This window comes from Balaenoptera acutorostrata, chromosome 4 (assembly GCF_949987535.1).
Source record: "Balaenoptera acutorostrata chromosome 4, mBalAcu1.1, whole genome shotgun sequence".
Classification (NCBI taxonomy): Eukaryota; Metazoa; Chordata; class Mammalia; order Artiodactyla; family Balaenopteridae; genus Balaenoptera; species Balaenoptera acutorostrata.
In genome coordinates, this window is record NC_080067.1 from 63,175,185 (window position 1) to 63,189,297 (window position 14,113).

Sequence of the window (14,113 nt, forward strand, 5' to 3'; positions counted from 1 at the left end):
CTATCCGGTGGTTGGTTGGCTGGTTAGTATGTGGTAAGCAAGAAAAGCACAGTAGACGTATGGATAAAAAGACACAGATTGCAGTCCTGACTTTTAGAGTGACCTTGGGCACATGATGATCCATATGGGCTTCATCATCCATTTAACAATTATTTGGACCGGGTGCTGAGGCTACAAAAATGAATAAAACCTAGTCTCTAGACCCTCACAAGCTCACTTTACTAATTTGTAAATTGGGACTAACAACCTTAACTCTTTGTCGAAAAGATTAAACATGTGACCACACCCTGTTCACAAGTTTATTTACGCTTACTTAATTTAATCCTCTCTACCTCTGCTCCTAGAAACTCAAGATCGGAAAAGGAGTTAAATCATCTAATCCAATCCGCTATAATTTCACACTCATTCCACCAAGATTTTTTGAGTCAGGGAATCCGGCTAAAGCCTAACAATGATTCACGACCTTTTAAGAGCTTAACGCTCCTGCCCCGTGGACAGCTGCCCTTTTCGTCCCCAATAGGCTGCGGCCCCTCTTTGGGGTTTGAAATGCCACATGCCTTGCCTACCCCGAGCAAGACCATTCTGGCACGTCCCCAGGCGGAGCTTAGTGGGAAAAGGCCGCCTGGCGCGCGTCGCTTCTCCCACTTCTTCCGTGCGGGAGGGAGGGCCGGGGGCGGGCGGGGTAAAGTTCCCTCGGCAGCCTCGCCGGGAGCAATTCTAGAGGGTGGAATCGCCCGCTCGTTTCGGGAAGGGCGGTCCCCCGCACGGAAGGGACCCGCCGCGGCGCGGAGGTGCCTGTCGGGGGCGGGGCGGGCCGCCGGGCCACCCCCGGCGCTTGAGGCCGGTGGTCCCTCCCAGGCTGGGTGTGCTGTGAGGCCAAGCCACCCGTTCCCCTGCCCCCACTCTCACCTAGTCCCCTCCCCGCCTTCTCGGCGGGCCCCTGAGGCGTGCGGCGCAGGCGCGGAGCGAGGCGGTGAGTGCGGCCGCCGAGCCTGGGCCGGGGGCCTGGCAGGCAGGGCATAGGGCGCGCGGGGAGGGAGTGGGGCTGGCCCGGCGGAGCCCCCGGGAGCGTGAGGGCTAGAGCGGCGCCGCCCGCCGCCTTGCGCCCAAGGGCAGGGCTGCGCGGCCCCTCCGAACGTGCTCGGGTGCCTCGTCCGCCGCCTCGGAGCTGCGCCTGGGCTGGCCGGGCGGGGCCCGAGGACTGGTGAGTGTGAGAGCGGAGGGGGCCGGGCGCTGCACTGCTGCAGGGGCCGCGGGCGTGCGGGCGCAGCTTCCTGCGGGAGAGGGCAGGGAAGACCGGATGGCGTCTTTTAAACTGAAATCCTGCCTTCGTTTTCAGGCAGGATGGCGCTCCCCTCCCCCATCCCGAAGGCAGTTCCATCCCCTGTGGAGGACGCTTCCACCCTGGCTCGCCTCGGTCCCCCGCTGTTTTTTTCCGAAAGGTGCCTCTGGGGTCGGGGCTTGGGAGTTTCCGCTAGTCGCCGGGCCCGGGTGGGGCGGGTGCGTGGCGCCGGGGTGGGGGCGGCTGGGTCCCGGTGGCTCCTGCGGGGCCCCTCCGGGCGTCTGGGCCCGGGACACCCGTCGGTGCCACGCTGGCCCTCAGACCCTGCGGGTGACATCTTGACCCTCCGGCGGCGCGTCCCTTGACCGCGCCTCTAGCTTCAACCTTCAAGCCTCGGTCCCGGCTATAAGTCTCCAGCCAGTATAGCGTAAGCCACTTGTTAGGGTGCTTATAACTCTTTTCGGTCTTGTTTTTCAGTACAACCAAGGGACACGAGTGATTTGAGGCAGTTTATCTCTTAGCAAAGAGATAAAGCAAAGACTGACACTAAATTGGACATACAGTGTGGGTTCTAGTTCAAGTTTTCCTGTGGCATTTTTGTGTTTCATTTCTTTTAAAATCTGGAAAATATATACTTGTTTCAAAGTGAAGGTGGAAAAGAACGTGCTTTTAAAACTCTTTAGAAGAAAACTGTAGCTTTTTATTGTAAATGCTTATCTTACGTTTATACCAATTAGAAAGAGAATATTTACATTGCATGAAAGGCCTTAGAAAGGTTGAACCCTTTGATGTAAGTGCTGACTGCCTATTATCTGTAGTGTGTTTTGTACTTAGACGTTTTTATTGTTGAAAAAAAATGACAGGTGGAAAGATGCTGACGAGTGTCTTGTAAGTTGCTTTAAAAAAAAATGCTTTGGATGGCGTGATTTTCTTTTTGTAAACGTAAAATATTTGTGAATACCTTAGCAGGAGAAAAATGTCTAGGTGTGTATGCACCAAAATGTTAACAGTGGTTTTTCTGGATGAATAGATTCTAAGTGATTCAATTCATTTTAATTTTTTTCTAATTTTGCTGCAGTGACGTATATTACATCTGTAGTTTGTTTTTAAGTGAGGAAGGGGAGTTGAGTTAAAAGGTGCATGTTCAGAATCTTCCCAATGAAAGGAGGACTGGTGAGCAAATGTGTATGTGACATACCTAAGTAAAAAAGCCAAACTTCTTCATCAGGGCAGTTATACATGCAAAAGACACTTAAAAACATTTGCTGAAATGAGGGATGGTTAGCATTTTTGTCTTGAGTGGGCATTTTACCATCTTGGCTTAAAGGAGGTCTGGTGAGCATTTGGATATTGTTTAGCCCTAAGTAGGAGTCAAACAATTGCTGATCAAGGTAATCTTATTCCTTCCACCTGACAGTCTGAATCCAGGCCAGCTTGCAACATTAATTCTAATGCCATGCTTCGTTTCCTTTTCTTGCTTTTTTGAAAGAATTTGAAGTATTTAACATGCTCGGCTGACAGTGTTCAGTGTTCTATCTGATACTTGTAGAACATTTAGAACATGAAGTATAAAGGTTTTAGCTGTGTAAATTCTGGAAGTGTACAAAAGGTATTAGGAATAAGTCTTGAGATTTTAGTTTATTACATAAATATGAAAACAGCTTTTCTTTTTTTTCTTTTTTAATGCACTTGATGGGGGTGGGCTCAAGAAATGCTATTTGTGTTGTTAGGGGAGGCATTATATATATTGATACCATTTCTGTAAATCATGGTTGTCAGTTTCTTTGGGTGATTCCCTTCCCCTCCTCCCAGTTGGTGGCTGAGTAAGAACTGGAAGCAAGACGTAACTCTCTGGTAACAGTGATTAGAAATGAAGATTTACTCACACAGTTAGTTGTTCAAAACCCAGAAGTCAGAAGACATGCTTTTTCATCTCTGGTTCTGCTACTTTGTTGACTTGACTTTCCCTGAGTTTGTTTCCTCATCAGTAAAATTGGAGTGGATTTGACAGTAGCCCTTCTATGTACTTCACAGGATTGTTGTGAAGATCAAATAAAATAAGGAAAATTTGCAATAAACTCAACAGCACTGTAAGTGTAGTATCACAGCACGTGTAGTGCTGATATACCCAGAACTTAGTGAAGCAGCAAAAACAGTATGTTCACCTCAAGTTCCTTACCACTAGAAATGAGATGGTCTTAGTAATGATGCCAAGTTCTACCTGCTATATAGTATATCACTGTGGTGATAAGAAAAGCAGTTTATAAGCTGGTAGAGAAGACTTCACAATGCATTTTTTTTCTTGACATTCCTTACTTTCCCACTGCTACAGTGGGAAGAACACTAATCTGAAATGGAGTAGGCAGTTCTGATTCTGACACTAATCTATTACTTGAATTGGGGTGATCACTTTATCTCCCTATTTGTTTCCACAACTAAAATAAAGGGATTGAAAGCATGGTCTTCAAAATCAGATCTTTGTTCAAATCCCAGCCCTGTCACTTATTAAGTATTCCACTGACTTAAATTTATGCCTCAGTTTCCTCATCAGTAACAAAGGGTAAAGAATAGCGATTTTGAGAGTGTTGTGGATTTTGCAAATCATAGGGTTAAATAAAATAATGTACACAGCATGGTACATAATTGGTGCTCAAATGATTATTATTCTTTATTAAATAATCTATAAGGATTTAAACAGTTTAAAGTCTAATTTGGAGTTGGCCTGCATTATATTGGCTTTCACTGTGGCTGAATAAATTAATGAGATTTATATTCCTATTTTGGTGTTAAGATACAACTATAGCTTTAGAAGGTAAATTCATTTCAACAAAACGTGACACATATTTACATATAGTCACATATTTATGGGTTTATACAAGTTTTAGTACTTAATACAGTATGTTCAAAAGAATATTGTACTTGAGTTAATTCTGTATAGCTTTCTAGTTGACTAAGATCTGGTACCATTGTATTTTTTTTTTTTTTAACTAATTTTATTTATTTATTTATTTAGGCTGCGTTTGGTCTTTGTTGTTGCACACAGGCTTTCTCTAGTTGCAGCGAGCGGGGACTACTCTTCGTTGCAGTGTGCGGGCTTCTCACTGCAGTGGCTTCTCTTGTTGTGGAGCATGGGCTCTAGGCGCACAGGCTTCAGTCGTTGTGGCACGCGGGCTCAATAGTTGTGGCTCGAGGGCTCTAAGCGCAGGCTCAGTAGTTGTGGCACATGGGCTTAGTCGCTCCACAGCATGTGGGATCTTCCCGGACCTGGGCTCAAACCCATGTCCCCTGCATTGGCAGGCAGATTCTTAACCACTGCGCCACCAGGGAAGTCCACCATTGTATTCTTGAGTCTCAGAAATGAACTACATTTTTGCTCTTATGACTTTTGTCATGTTTTTTTCTACAGGCATTTTTTTTACCATCTGTGAAAACTTCCTGTAATCCATTTTTCCTCACTCCAGTATTAAGAATTATATCAAGTAAGTGGGATGTAGTAAAACTAATTAGTCAATTCTATAACAGTCTGTCGGAATTTAATCATTCAGTGGCTGCCATACTCTTTTGTTCTCGACAGAATGTTGAATGTGACCTCATAAGTCAGAAAAGGATTTTTTTCTTGAAAATTATATTCTGAGCTTCTATACAATGAGTTTTGTTTTTTTTGTTTTTTTGTTTTTCCTGAAGCCAGGGCATCAATACAGATTTGTGACAGTATTTTTTTGAGGGAATGTATCTACCTGTGGCTTCAAAACTGTGTCAAAATATTCCCAACTGTAAGAAATGTACCTGTAAAACTCTTAATTTGGTGCCATAGGCACAATTTGTCTTCTATAAAAAATAATTTAAGCATAAGGCTTATGTTATTATCCAGTTTTCACAATTGCATCCATATTTGAAAAGGAGTTCTCGACCTCAGTAAGAAAGAAAACAGAACTTGGTGTCCTGCATTTAAACTTGATCAGAAAAATAAATCCAAAATGTAAGCAGAAGGATTGTTTAACATTTCTCTTATGAAGTGGATTTTCATACTTCCTATTGCCAATAAATTATTTGGTTAGAAGAAAATTTTATAACAATATTAACAGTTGTGATATATTTGTTAAATTTTTCCATTTTTAGATTAAAAAGATATGAATGAATATCCTAAAAAAAGAAAAAGGAAGACTTTACACCCTTCTCGTTATTCAGGTCAGTGTGTGATTAAATTATTTAAAAGTTAGGCCGTGTATTCCCATGCAGTTGTGTTTCCATCATTTTCTCATAAATGATCTGATAAGAGTTAAATATCTGGGTCAACTTTTAGGTAAGAGTAAACTTTAAATAAATTGTCTGAAAATATATTTCTCAATGTCTGCCATGTGCTAGGCACACATCAGAACTTTGCAGACATTGTTTAATCCTCACAACTTCATGGTTTATAGATATTTAAAATTAGATATCTGAGGTTACATACTTATACAGCATAATTGATATTTGCCTGTGTGATTCCCAAGCTTGTGCTTAAGGCACAGCAATAACCTTGGTGGAAGATATTTTGCATCATTGGGAAAATACTTTATCTTGTACATTATTTTCAGAAATATGAATTTCATTTTGATTGTGTAATTTTATATCCTTTCTTTGAGGTTGGCTCTGCTGTCTTAGCAAATAAGATGTCTTTGGCCATCTGTAACAAATGCAACCCACATGCATATACTTGGGGCAGTCTCAGGTATACCTGTTAACCAACCCAACTTACACATTTTTCATATCTGAGGAAATTAAGCCTGGTTTACTGCTTACTGGCACTTCCCAGGCAAGAGTTGAAATGACTGTCTGCAGGGCCCTAACTGGTCCTCAAACTTTCTCCTATGTGTTATGCTTTTCCTACAGTACATGGCAGATCTTCTTGGTAGTTAATTCAATGTTTTTTTTGGTTTGTTATTTTTGGGATTTTTTTTTGTTTTTTGTTTTGTTCTTTTTGTTTTGTTTTTTTTTTTGCTATTAACACGTATATTGCATATTTATATTTTGTGGGATTCTGACCAAGGCAAATGTATCTTTGCTTCAAAGTATTATATTTTAAATTGTATAATTTATGGTTCTTTCAAAGCTCAAAGTCAGTGTCAGATCTGAATTATAAAAGCCTTGAGAATTGAGGGAAATGTTAATACTTTGTTACAAATACTATGAAATTTTATATATGTTGGATAAAGAGATGGGTGTCATTAAATGTATATATGTTCAGTATGCTTGAAATTTTTAAAATTTTGTTTTCAGATTCCTCTGGAATAAGCAGAATTGCAGATGGATTCAATGGCATTTTTTCTGATCATTGTTATAGTGTTTGTTCTATGAGACAACCAGACTTAAAATATTTTGACAACAAAGGTATATCTAAATTTTCCAAAATATTTTTCATTAAGTTGCTTTTATAATTTTTCATTTCTTTTTTGAAAATGTGGGTGAAAGTGATGATTTCAAAATGGGCAAGTGTTTAAACTTAAGAAAACTTAAGAGTTTTGTGTAAGAAAGTGAATTTTAATTTTTAACATTATTTCAGAGATATAAATCAAAAACAGATCCTCCTAAATCAATTTTAATCAGCTAGGAATCAGTGGCAAAGCAGGAATGACCCAGAGTTTGGACCATTTATGATGAAAGGTGAAGAATACTGTTACACACAGTTCTTCCACTCAGCTATACCTTTCAGTCTGGAGGGCTAATGGAAGGAAAGAACAGAGGGTGAAGTATTTGGTCATTTTCAATCTTGTATCTTCTATTGACTCCTCTTTTCTAGAGCATTAGATGAATAGTAACTTGCATTTGCTCTCTTCTTCCTCTGAAATAATCAAAACCCCCAGTTCCCGTGAGCTCCTATTATAGGCACAGAAACATAAATTATTTAAAGAATATGCAGAGATTTCCCTGGTGCTCTAGTGGTTAAGACTCCGTGCTCCCAGTGCAGGGGGCCCGGGTTCAATCCCTGGTCAGGAAACTAGATCCCACATGCTACAACTAAGAGGCTGCATGCTGCAACTAAAAGATCCCACGTACTGCAACTAAGACCCAGTGCAGCCAAATAAATAAATAAATAAATACTTTTTTAAAATAAATTTTAAAAAAAGAACATGCAGAGTCAGAGACATCAGTATGAACTCATGTTTGGCTTAATATACACACAAATGGTTACATACAGAAACATTTATGGGTATATCTATATATACATGGTAGTGTACATGCACATATTTTTTGCTTTGTTAGCTGAGGGGGCCTAACAGAAATGACAGCCCAGTAACAATGAGCACATCCAGTGCCCAGATCTTGGTTTCTAATACCATTTTCCAATAAAAGGAACGAGGGCTTCTTGGAGAAATGGCTGATTTAAAGGAGAGGAAACAAATCTGTACAGAAGAATTCCAAATTATTTATGTAGATACTCCTCACTCAAGGAGGTGGAGCATAACTTTCCACTCCTTAAGTATGGACTGCACTTAGTGACTTAATTCCAAGCATAGAGTATGGAAAGTAAAAGAGTGACTTTACAGTGGAGAAACCTGATAAATACCCCAGTTATCAAGTTCAACGTCAGCAGTGATAAACCACGTTAATAGTATGTACTCTTGATATGATGCGATAAAAATGATAGTTTGCCTCTGTGTTTCCTTCCCAATGATCCATAATCACAGTCTAATCATGAAAAAAAAACAAAGTTCATTAGTGGGACATCCTGCAAAATACCTTACCAGTCTCCTCAAAATTGTCATGGTCTTCGAAAACAAGGGAAGTCTGAGAAACTACCACAGTTAACAGTAGCCTAGAGACATGACAACTAAATGGTATGTATCCTGGTTGGGAGCCTGGAACAGAAAAAGGAGGTTATGTAAAAACCAAGGATATCTGGATGAGGTATGGACTTTAGTTAATAACAACTTACCAGTATTGGTCATTAATTGTAACAAATATTAATGTAAGATGTTAATAGTGGAGAAACTGAATGCAGGATATATGGGAATTCTCTGTACTGTCTTTTTTTTTTTTTTCTATAAATCTGAAACTTCTAAAACATAAAGTCTGTTTAAGAAAGACCTGATGTTGAAGTGCAGTTTTCTCTATTGACTGGCATTTCAGCTTGTCCATGTTAACTTTAAAACATTGGGGCTTTAACAAATTGAAAGAGAAAAATCATATCATCATCTCAATAGATGCAGAGAAAGCTTTCGACAAAATTCAACACCCATGTATGATAAAAACGCTCCAGAAAGTAGGCATAGAGGGAACTTTCCTCAACATAATAAAGGCCATATATGACAAACCCACAGCCAACATCGTCCTCAATGGTGAAAAACTGAAACCATTTCCACTAAGATCAGGAACAAGACAAGGTTGCCCACTCTCACCACTATTATTCAACATAGTTTTGGAAGTTTTAGCCACAGCAATCAGAGAAGAAAACGAAATAAAAGGAATCCAAATCGGAAAAGAAGAAGTAAAGCTGTCACTGTTTGCAGATGACATACTATACATAGAGAATCCTAAAGATGCTACCAGAAAACTAATCTAATCTAGAGCTAATCAATGAATTTGGTAAAGTAGCAGGATACAAAATTAATGCACAGAAATCTCTTGCATTCCTATACACTAATGATGAAAAATCTGAAAGTGAAATTAAGAAAACACTTCCATTTACCATTGCAACAAATAGAATAAAATACCTAGGAATAAACCTACCTAAGGAGACAAAAGACCTGTATGCAGAAAATTATAAGACACTGATGAAAGAAATTAAAGATGATACAAATAGGTGGAGAGAGATACCATATTCTTGGATTGGAAGAATCAACATTGTGAAAATGACTCTACTACCCAAAGCAATCTACAGATTCAATGCAATCCCTATCAAACTACCACTGGCATTTTTCACAGAACTAGAACAAAAAATTTCACAATTTGTATGGAAACACAAAAGACCCCGAATAGCCAAAGCAATCTTGAGAAAGAAAAACAGAGCTAGAGGAATCAGGCTCCCAGAATTCTGACTATACTGCCAAGCTACAGTAATCAAGACAGTATGGTACACAAAACAGAAATATAGATCAATGGAACAAGATAGAAAGCCCAGAGATAAACCCATGCACATATGGTCACCGTATCTTTGATAAAGGAGGCAAGAATACACAGTGGAGAAAAGACAGCCTCTTCAATAAGTGGTGCTGGTAAAACTGGACAGCTACATGTAAGAGAATGAAATTAGAACACTCCCTAACACCATACACAAAAATAAACTCAAAATGGATTAAAGACCTAAATGTAAGGCCAGACACTATCAAACTCTTAGAGGAAAACATAGGCAGAACACTATGACATAAATCACAGCAAGATCCTTTTTGACCCACCTCCTAGAGAAATGGAAATAAAAACAAAAATAAACAAATGGGACCTAGTGAAACTTAAAAGCTTTGGCACAGCAAAGGAAACCATAAACAAGATGAAAAGACAACCCTCAGAATGGGAGAAAATATTTGCAAATGAAACAACTGACAAAGGATTAATCTCCAAAATTTAAAAGCAGCTCATGCAGCTCAATATCAAAAAAAAACCCAATCCAAAAATGGGCAGAAGACCTAAATAGACATTTCTCCAAAGAAGATATACAGATTGCCAACAAACACATGAAAGAATGCTCAACATCATTAATCATTAGAGAAATGCAAATCAAAACTACAATGTGATATCATCTCACACCGGTCAGAATGGCCATCATCAAAAAATGTACAAACAATAAATGCTGGAGAGGATGTGGAGGAAAGGGAACCCTCTTGCACTGTTGGTGGGAATGTAAATTGATACAACCACTATGGAGAACAGTATGGAGGTTCCTTAAAAAACTAAAAATAGAACTACCATACAACCCAGCAGTCCCACTACTGGGCATATACCCTGAGAAAACCATAATTCAAAAAGAGTCATGGGGCTTCCCTGGTGGCACAGTGGTTGAGAATCTGCCTGCCAATGCAGGGAACACGGGTTTGAGCCCTGGTCTGGGAAGATCCCACATGCCGCGGAGCAGCTGGGTCCGTGAGCCACAACTACTGAGCCTGCGTGTCTGGAGCCTGTGCTCCACAACAGGAGAGGCCGCGATAGAGGCCCACGCACTGCGATGAAGAGTGGCCCCCGCTTGCCGCAACTAGAGAAAGCCCTCGCACAGAAATGAAGACCCAACACAGCCATAAATAAATAAATAAATAAATAAAATTAAAAAAAAAAAAGAGTCATGTACCAAAATGTTCATTGCAGCTCTATTTACAATAGCCAGGACATGGAAGCAACCTAAGTGTCCATCGACAGATGAATGGATAAAGAAGATGCAGCACATATATACAATGAAATATTACTCAGCCATAAAAAGAAACGAAGTTGAGTTATTTGTAGTGAGGTGGATGGACCAAGAGTCTGTAATACAGAGTGAAGTAAGTCAGAAAGAGAAAAACGAAACCGTATGCTAACAGATATATATGGAATCTAAAAAGAAAAAAAAAATGGTCATGAAGAACCTAGGGGCAAGATGGGAATAAAGACACAGACCTAGTAGAGAATGGACTTGAGGATATGGGGAAGGGGAAGGGGAAGCTGTGACAAAGAGAGTGGCATGGACATATATACACTACCAAATGTAAAATATATAGCTAGTGGGAAGCAGCTGCATAGGACAGGGAGATCAGCTCGGTGCTTTGTGACCACCTAGAGGGGTGGGATAGGGAGGGTGGGAGGGAGGGAGGCGCAAGAGGGAAGAGATATGGGAACATATGTATATGTATAACTGATTCACTTTGTTATAAAGCAGAAACTAACACCATTTTAAAGCAATTGTACTCCAATAAAAATGTTAAAAAATAAATAAATAAAACATTGGGGCTGAGCTGAGGGAATAAAGACTGACTCAAACTCAGTAATTTCAAGTTAAAATTCCCAAGTAACTTTAAAAAGTGTATTCTAGTCCAGATAGGGTATGGAAGCAAAAGTAGTTGCTTGTTTGGACAGATTTTCTGTGTATCTGTGGTACACAGATAACAAAGCTTTTCATAGCTAAATCTAAGTCCTTAGTTCTGTTGGAATTCTAAATTATATTTTAAAACATTGGTACTTTGTTTTATAATAATGTTTAATGCTTTGATATAAATAATAAATATTTTTCCAAATCCCTTTTCACAGATGATGATTCTGATACAGAGACATCAAATGACTTGCCAAAATTTACAGATGGAATCAAGGCCAGAAACAGAAATCAAAACTACCTGGTTCCCAGTCCTGTACTTAGAATTCTAGACCACACTGCCTTTTCTACAGGTAAGGGAAAGTAATTAATAGAATTTGCACATTTTATATAGATCAGTGAAAAAATAATAAGTAAAATAAATTTCTTTTTGCCAATGACTTATTTAGTAGGTCTTATTTAGTAATAATAATAATAATAGGCTTGTTTTACTTTTTAGAAAAATCTACTGATATTGAAATTTGTGATGAAGAGTGCGACTCCCCTGAATCAGTCAACCAGCAAACTCAAGAGGAGAGCCCTATAGAAGTTCACACTGCTGAAGATGTTCCAATTGCTGCGGAAGTGCATGCAATTTCTGAAGATTATGATATAGAGACAGAAAACAATTCCTCTGAGAGTCTCCAAGACCAAACTGATGAAGAGCCACCAGCTAAACTTTGCAAAATTCTTGACAAGAGCCAAGCTTTTAATGTGACTGCCCAGCAGAAATGGCCTTTACTGAGAGCTAATAGCAGTGGCCTCTATAAATGTGAACTTTGTGAGTTCAACAGCAAATATTTTTCTGATTTAAAGCAGCATATGATCTTGAAGCATAAGCGTACTGATTCAAATGTCTGTCGAGTATGCAAAGAAAGTTTCTCTACCAACATGCTCCTGATCGAACATGCCAAACTGCATGAGGAGGATCCCTACATTTGTAAATACTGTGATTATAAGACAGTAATTTTTGAGAACCTCAGCCAGCACATTGCAGACACCCATTTTAGTGATCACCTTTATTGGTGTGAGCAGTGTGACGTACAGTTCTCCTCAAGCAGTGAACTCTACCTACATTTCCAGGAGCACAGCTGTGATGAACAGTACTTGTGTCAGTTCTGTGAACATGAAACGAATGATCCAGAAGACTTGCATAGCCATGTGGTAAATGAGCATGCATGTAAATTAATAGAGTTAAGTGATAAGTATAACAATGGAGAACATGGACAGTACAGCCTCTTAAGCAAAATTACATTTGACAAATGTAAAAACTTCTTTGTATGTCAAGTATGTGGGTTTCGGAGTAGACTTCATACAAATGTTAACAGGCATGTTGCTATTGAACATACTAAAATTTTTCCTCATGTTTGTGATGACTGTGGGAAAGGCTTTTCAAGTATGCTAGAATATTGCAAACATTTAAATTCACATTTATCTGAAGGGATTTATTTATGTCAATATTGTGAATATTCAACAGGACAGATTGAAGATCTTAAAATTCATCTAGATTTCAAGCATTCGGCTGATTTACCTCATAAATGTAGTGACTGCTTAATGAGGTTTGGAAATGAAAGGGAATTAATAAGTCACCTTCCGGTCCATGAGACAACTTGATTGTTCTCTTTAATTTCCATAATGTTGATGTAAAATAATAAATTTGACTTTTTTGCAGATGTTAAAATGGATGATTTTAAACACAACTTATGAGAACTGTTTTTAACAAGAGCTTTAAAAATTTTTTTTCTTGGCATTGCTATCTTTTTCAGTATATAATTGTATCCTAAATGTGGTATTTTCAATGTATTGTAGTTGGTAGTTTTAACCACTTTTGGTGACTATCATGTTTCTTGCATGTTCTCTGATTTCATAAATTGATAAGAAACAGGATGTACTGAAGAAATTAGACTATAGTTTTCCTTCTGTAAACATAGGTGCTGTAAACTTTTTCTTCTTTAAACTCAAAACAAGATCAGTTTTTCATGTATGAAGTCGTTGAAGTACTGTACTACCAGAACTAAAGTGCAACATAATATGCACTTAAGTCCACTGATACTCCCATTAATAAGATCCAGACCCTCCTTTTGCATTCCCCAACAATTATTATCCCCAAGACAATCAATGAACTCCCCATCTGTGTGATTCTTTCAGTGACACTAGGAGGCCAGTGTTATGGTAAGGAGAGATCTGGTTTTCTTGGCAGTCTTTTTTTAATTCTTATTCTACTTTAACCCAATCTATGTGCTAAATAATTTTAAAGGGGGAGGAACTGGTAAGGGGTTCGACAATAAAGTAACATTTCATAACTCATTTATAAATGAATAAACAAGTTATTTATAATCTGTTCACATTTCATTTTCAGTTATGCAACTGCAAAGTCATGCCCGAACTTCTGATATCAAATCATTTTCTGAGAAAACCCACTGAGGTATTAAGATAGAAATAGGAAGATGTGGGAGATAGGGGTTGCTGTATGAAAATGTATAGATTACTTACGATAGTGGTAAATCAATCTTCTATATTAGTTTCCTGTGGCTACCATAACAAATTATCACAAACTGAGTAGCTTAAACAATAGAAATTTATTACCTCACAGTTCTAGAGGCTAGAAATTCAAAATTGAAATATTAGCATAGTTGATTGCTTCTGAGAGCTGTGAGAGAAGGATCTCTTCCCCGCTACTCTCCTTGGCTTGTACGTGGCTGTCTTCATGTTCACATGGTCTTCTCCCTGAGTGCAAGTCTGTTTCCAACTTTGCCCCTTTTACAAGGAACCAACCAGTCATTGGATTAGGGCCCACCCTGATAACCTCATTTTAACTT

General features: G+C 39.1%; 1 protein-coding gene across 4 annotated transcripts; it reads left to right on the forward strand.

Moving 5' to 3' along the window:
- Window positions 1–722: 722 nt before the first annotated feature.
- On the forward strand, window positions 723–13,601 carry ZNF639 (zinc finger protein 639). 4 transcript variants are annotated; one of them, XM_057544977.1, is made up of 7 exons: window positions 723–973; window positions 1,340–1,442; window positions 4,689–4,761; window positions 5,402–5,470; window positions 6,542–6,652; window positions 11,474–11,608; window positions 11,755–13,601. In XM_057544977.1, the coding sequence occupies exons 4-7, from the start codon at window positions 5,413–5,415 to the stop codon at window positions 12,906–12,908; spliced, it is 1,458 nt and encodes a 485-aa protein (XP_057400960.1). In that variant the 5' UTR covers window positions 723–973; window positions 1,340–1,442; window positions 4,689–4,761; window positions 5,402–5,412; the 3' UTR covers window positions 12,909–13,601. The 4 variants fall into 4 exon arrangements, with proteins under 4 accessions (XP_057400960.1, XP_057400962.1, XP_007180969.2 ...); XM_007180907.2 differs by lacking the exon at window positions 723–973 and adding an exon at window positions 986–1,204; XM_057544979.1 differs by lacking the exon at window positions 1,340–1,442.
- Window positions 13,602–14,113: the final 512 nt, after the last annotated feature.

Excerpts from the sequence above, each read along its gene's own strand:
- ZNF639 (XM_057544977.1), top strand. The coding sequence starts at position 5,413 with ATGAATGAATATCCTAAAAAAAGAAAAAGGAAGACTTTACACCCTTCT. Across the intron at positions 5,471-6,541 it reads ACACCCTTCTCGTTATTCAG|ATTCCTCTGGAATAAGCAGA; the intron begins GTCAGTGTGTGA and ends TTTTGTTTTCAG. Across the intron at positions 11,609-11,754 it reads CCACACTGCCTTTTCTACAG|AAAAATCTACTGATATTGAA; the intron begins GTAAGGGAAAGT and ends TTTACTTTTTAG.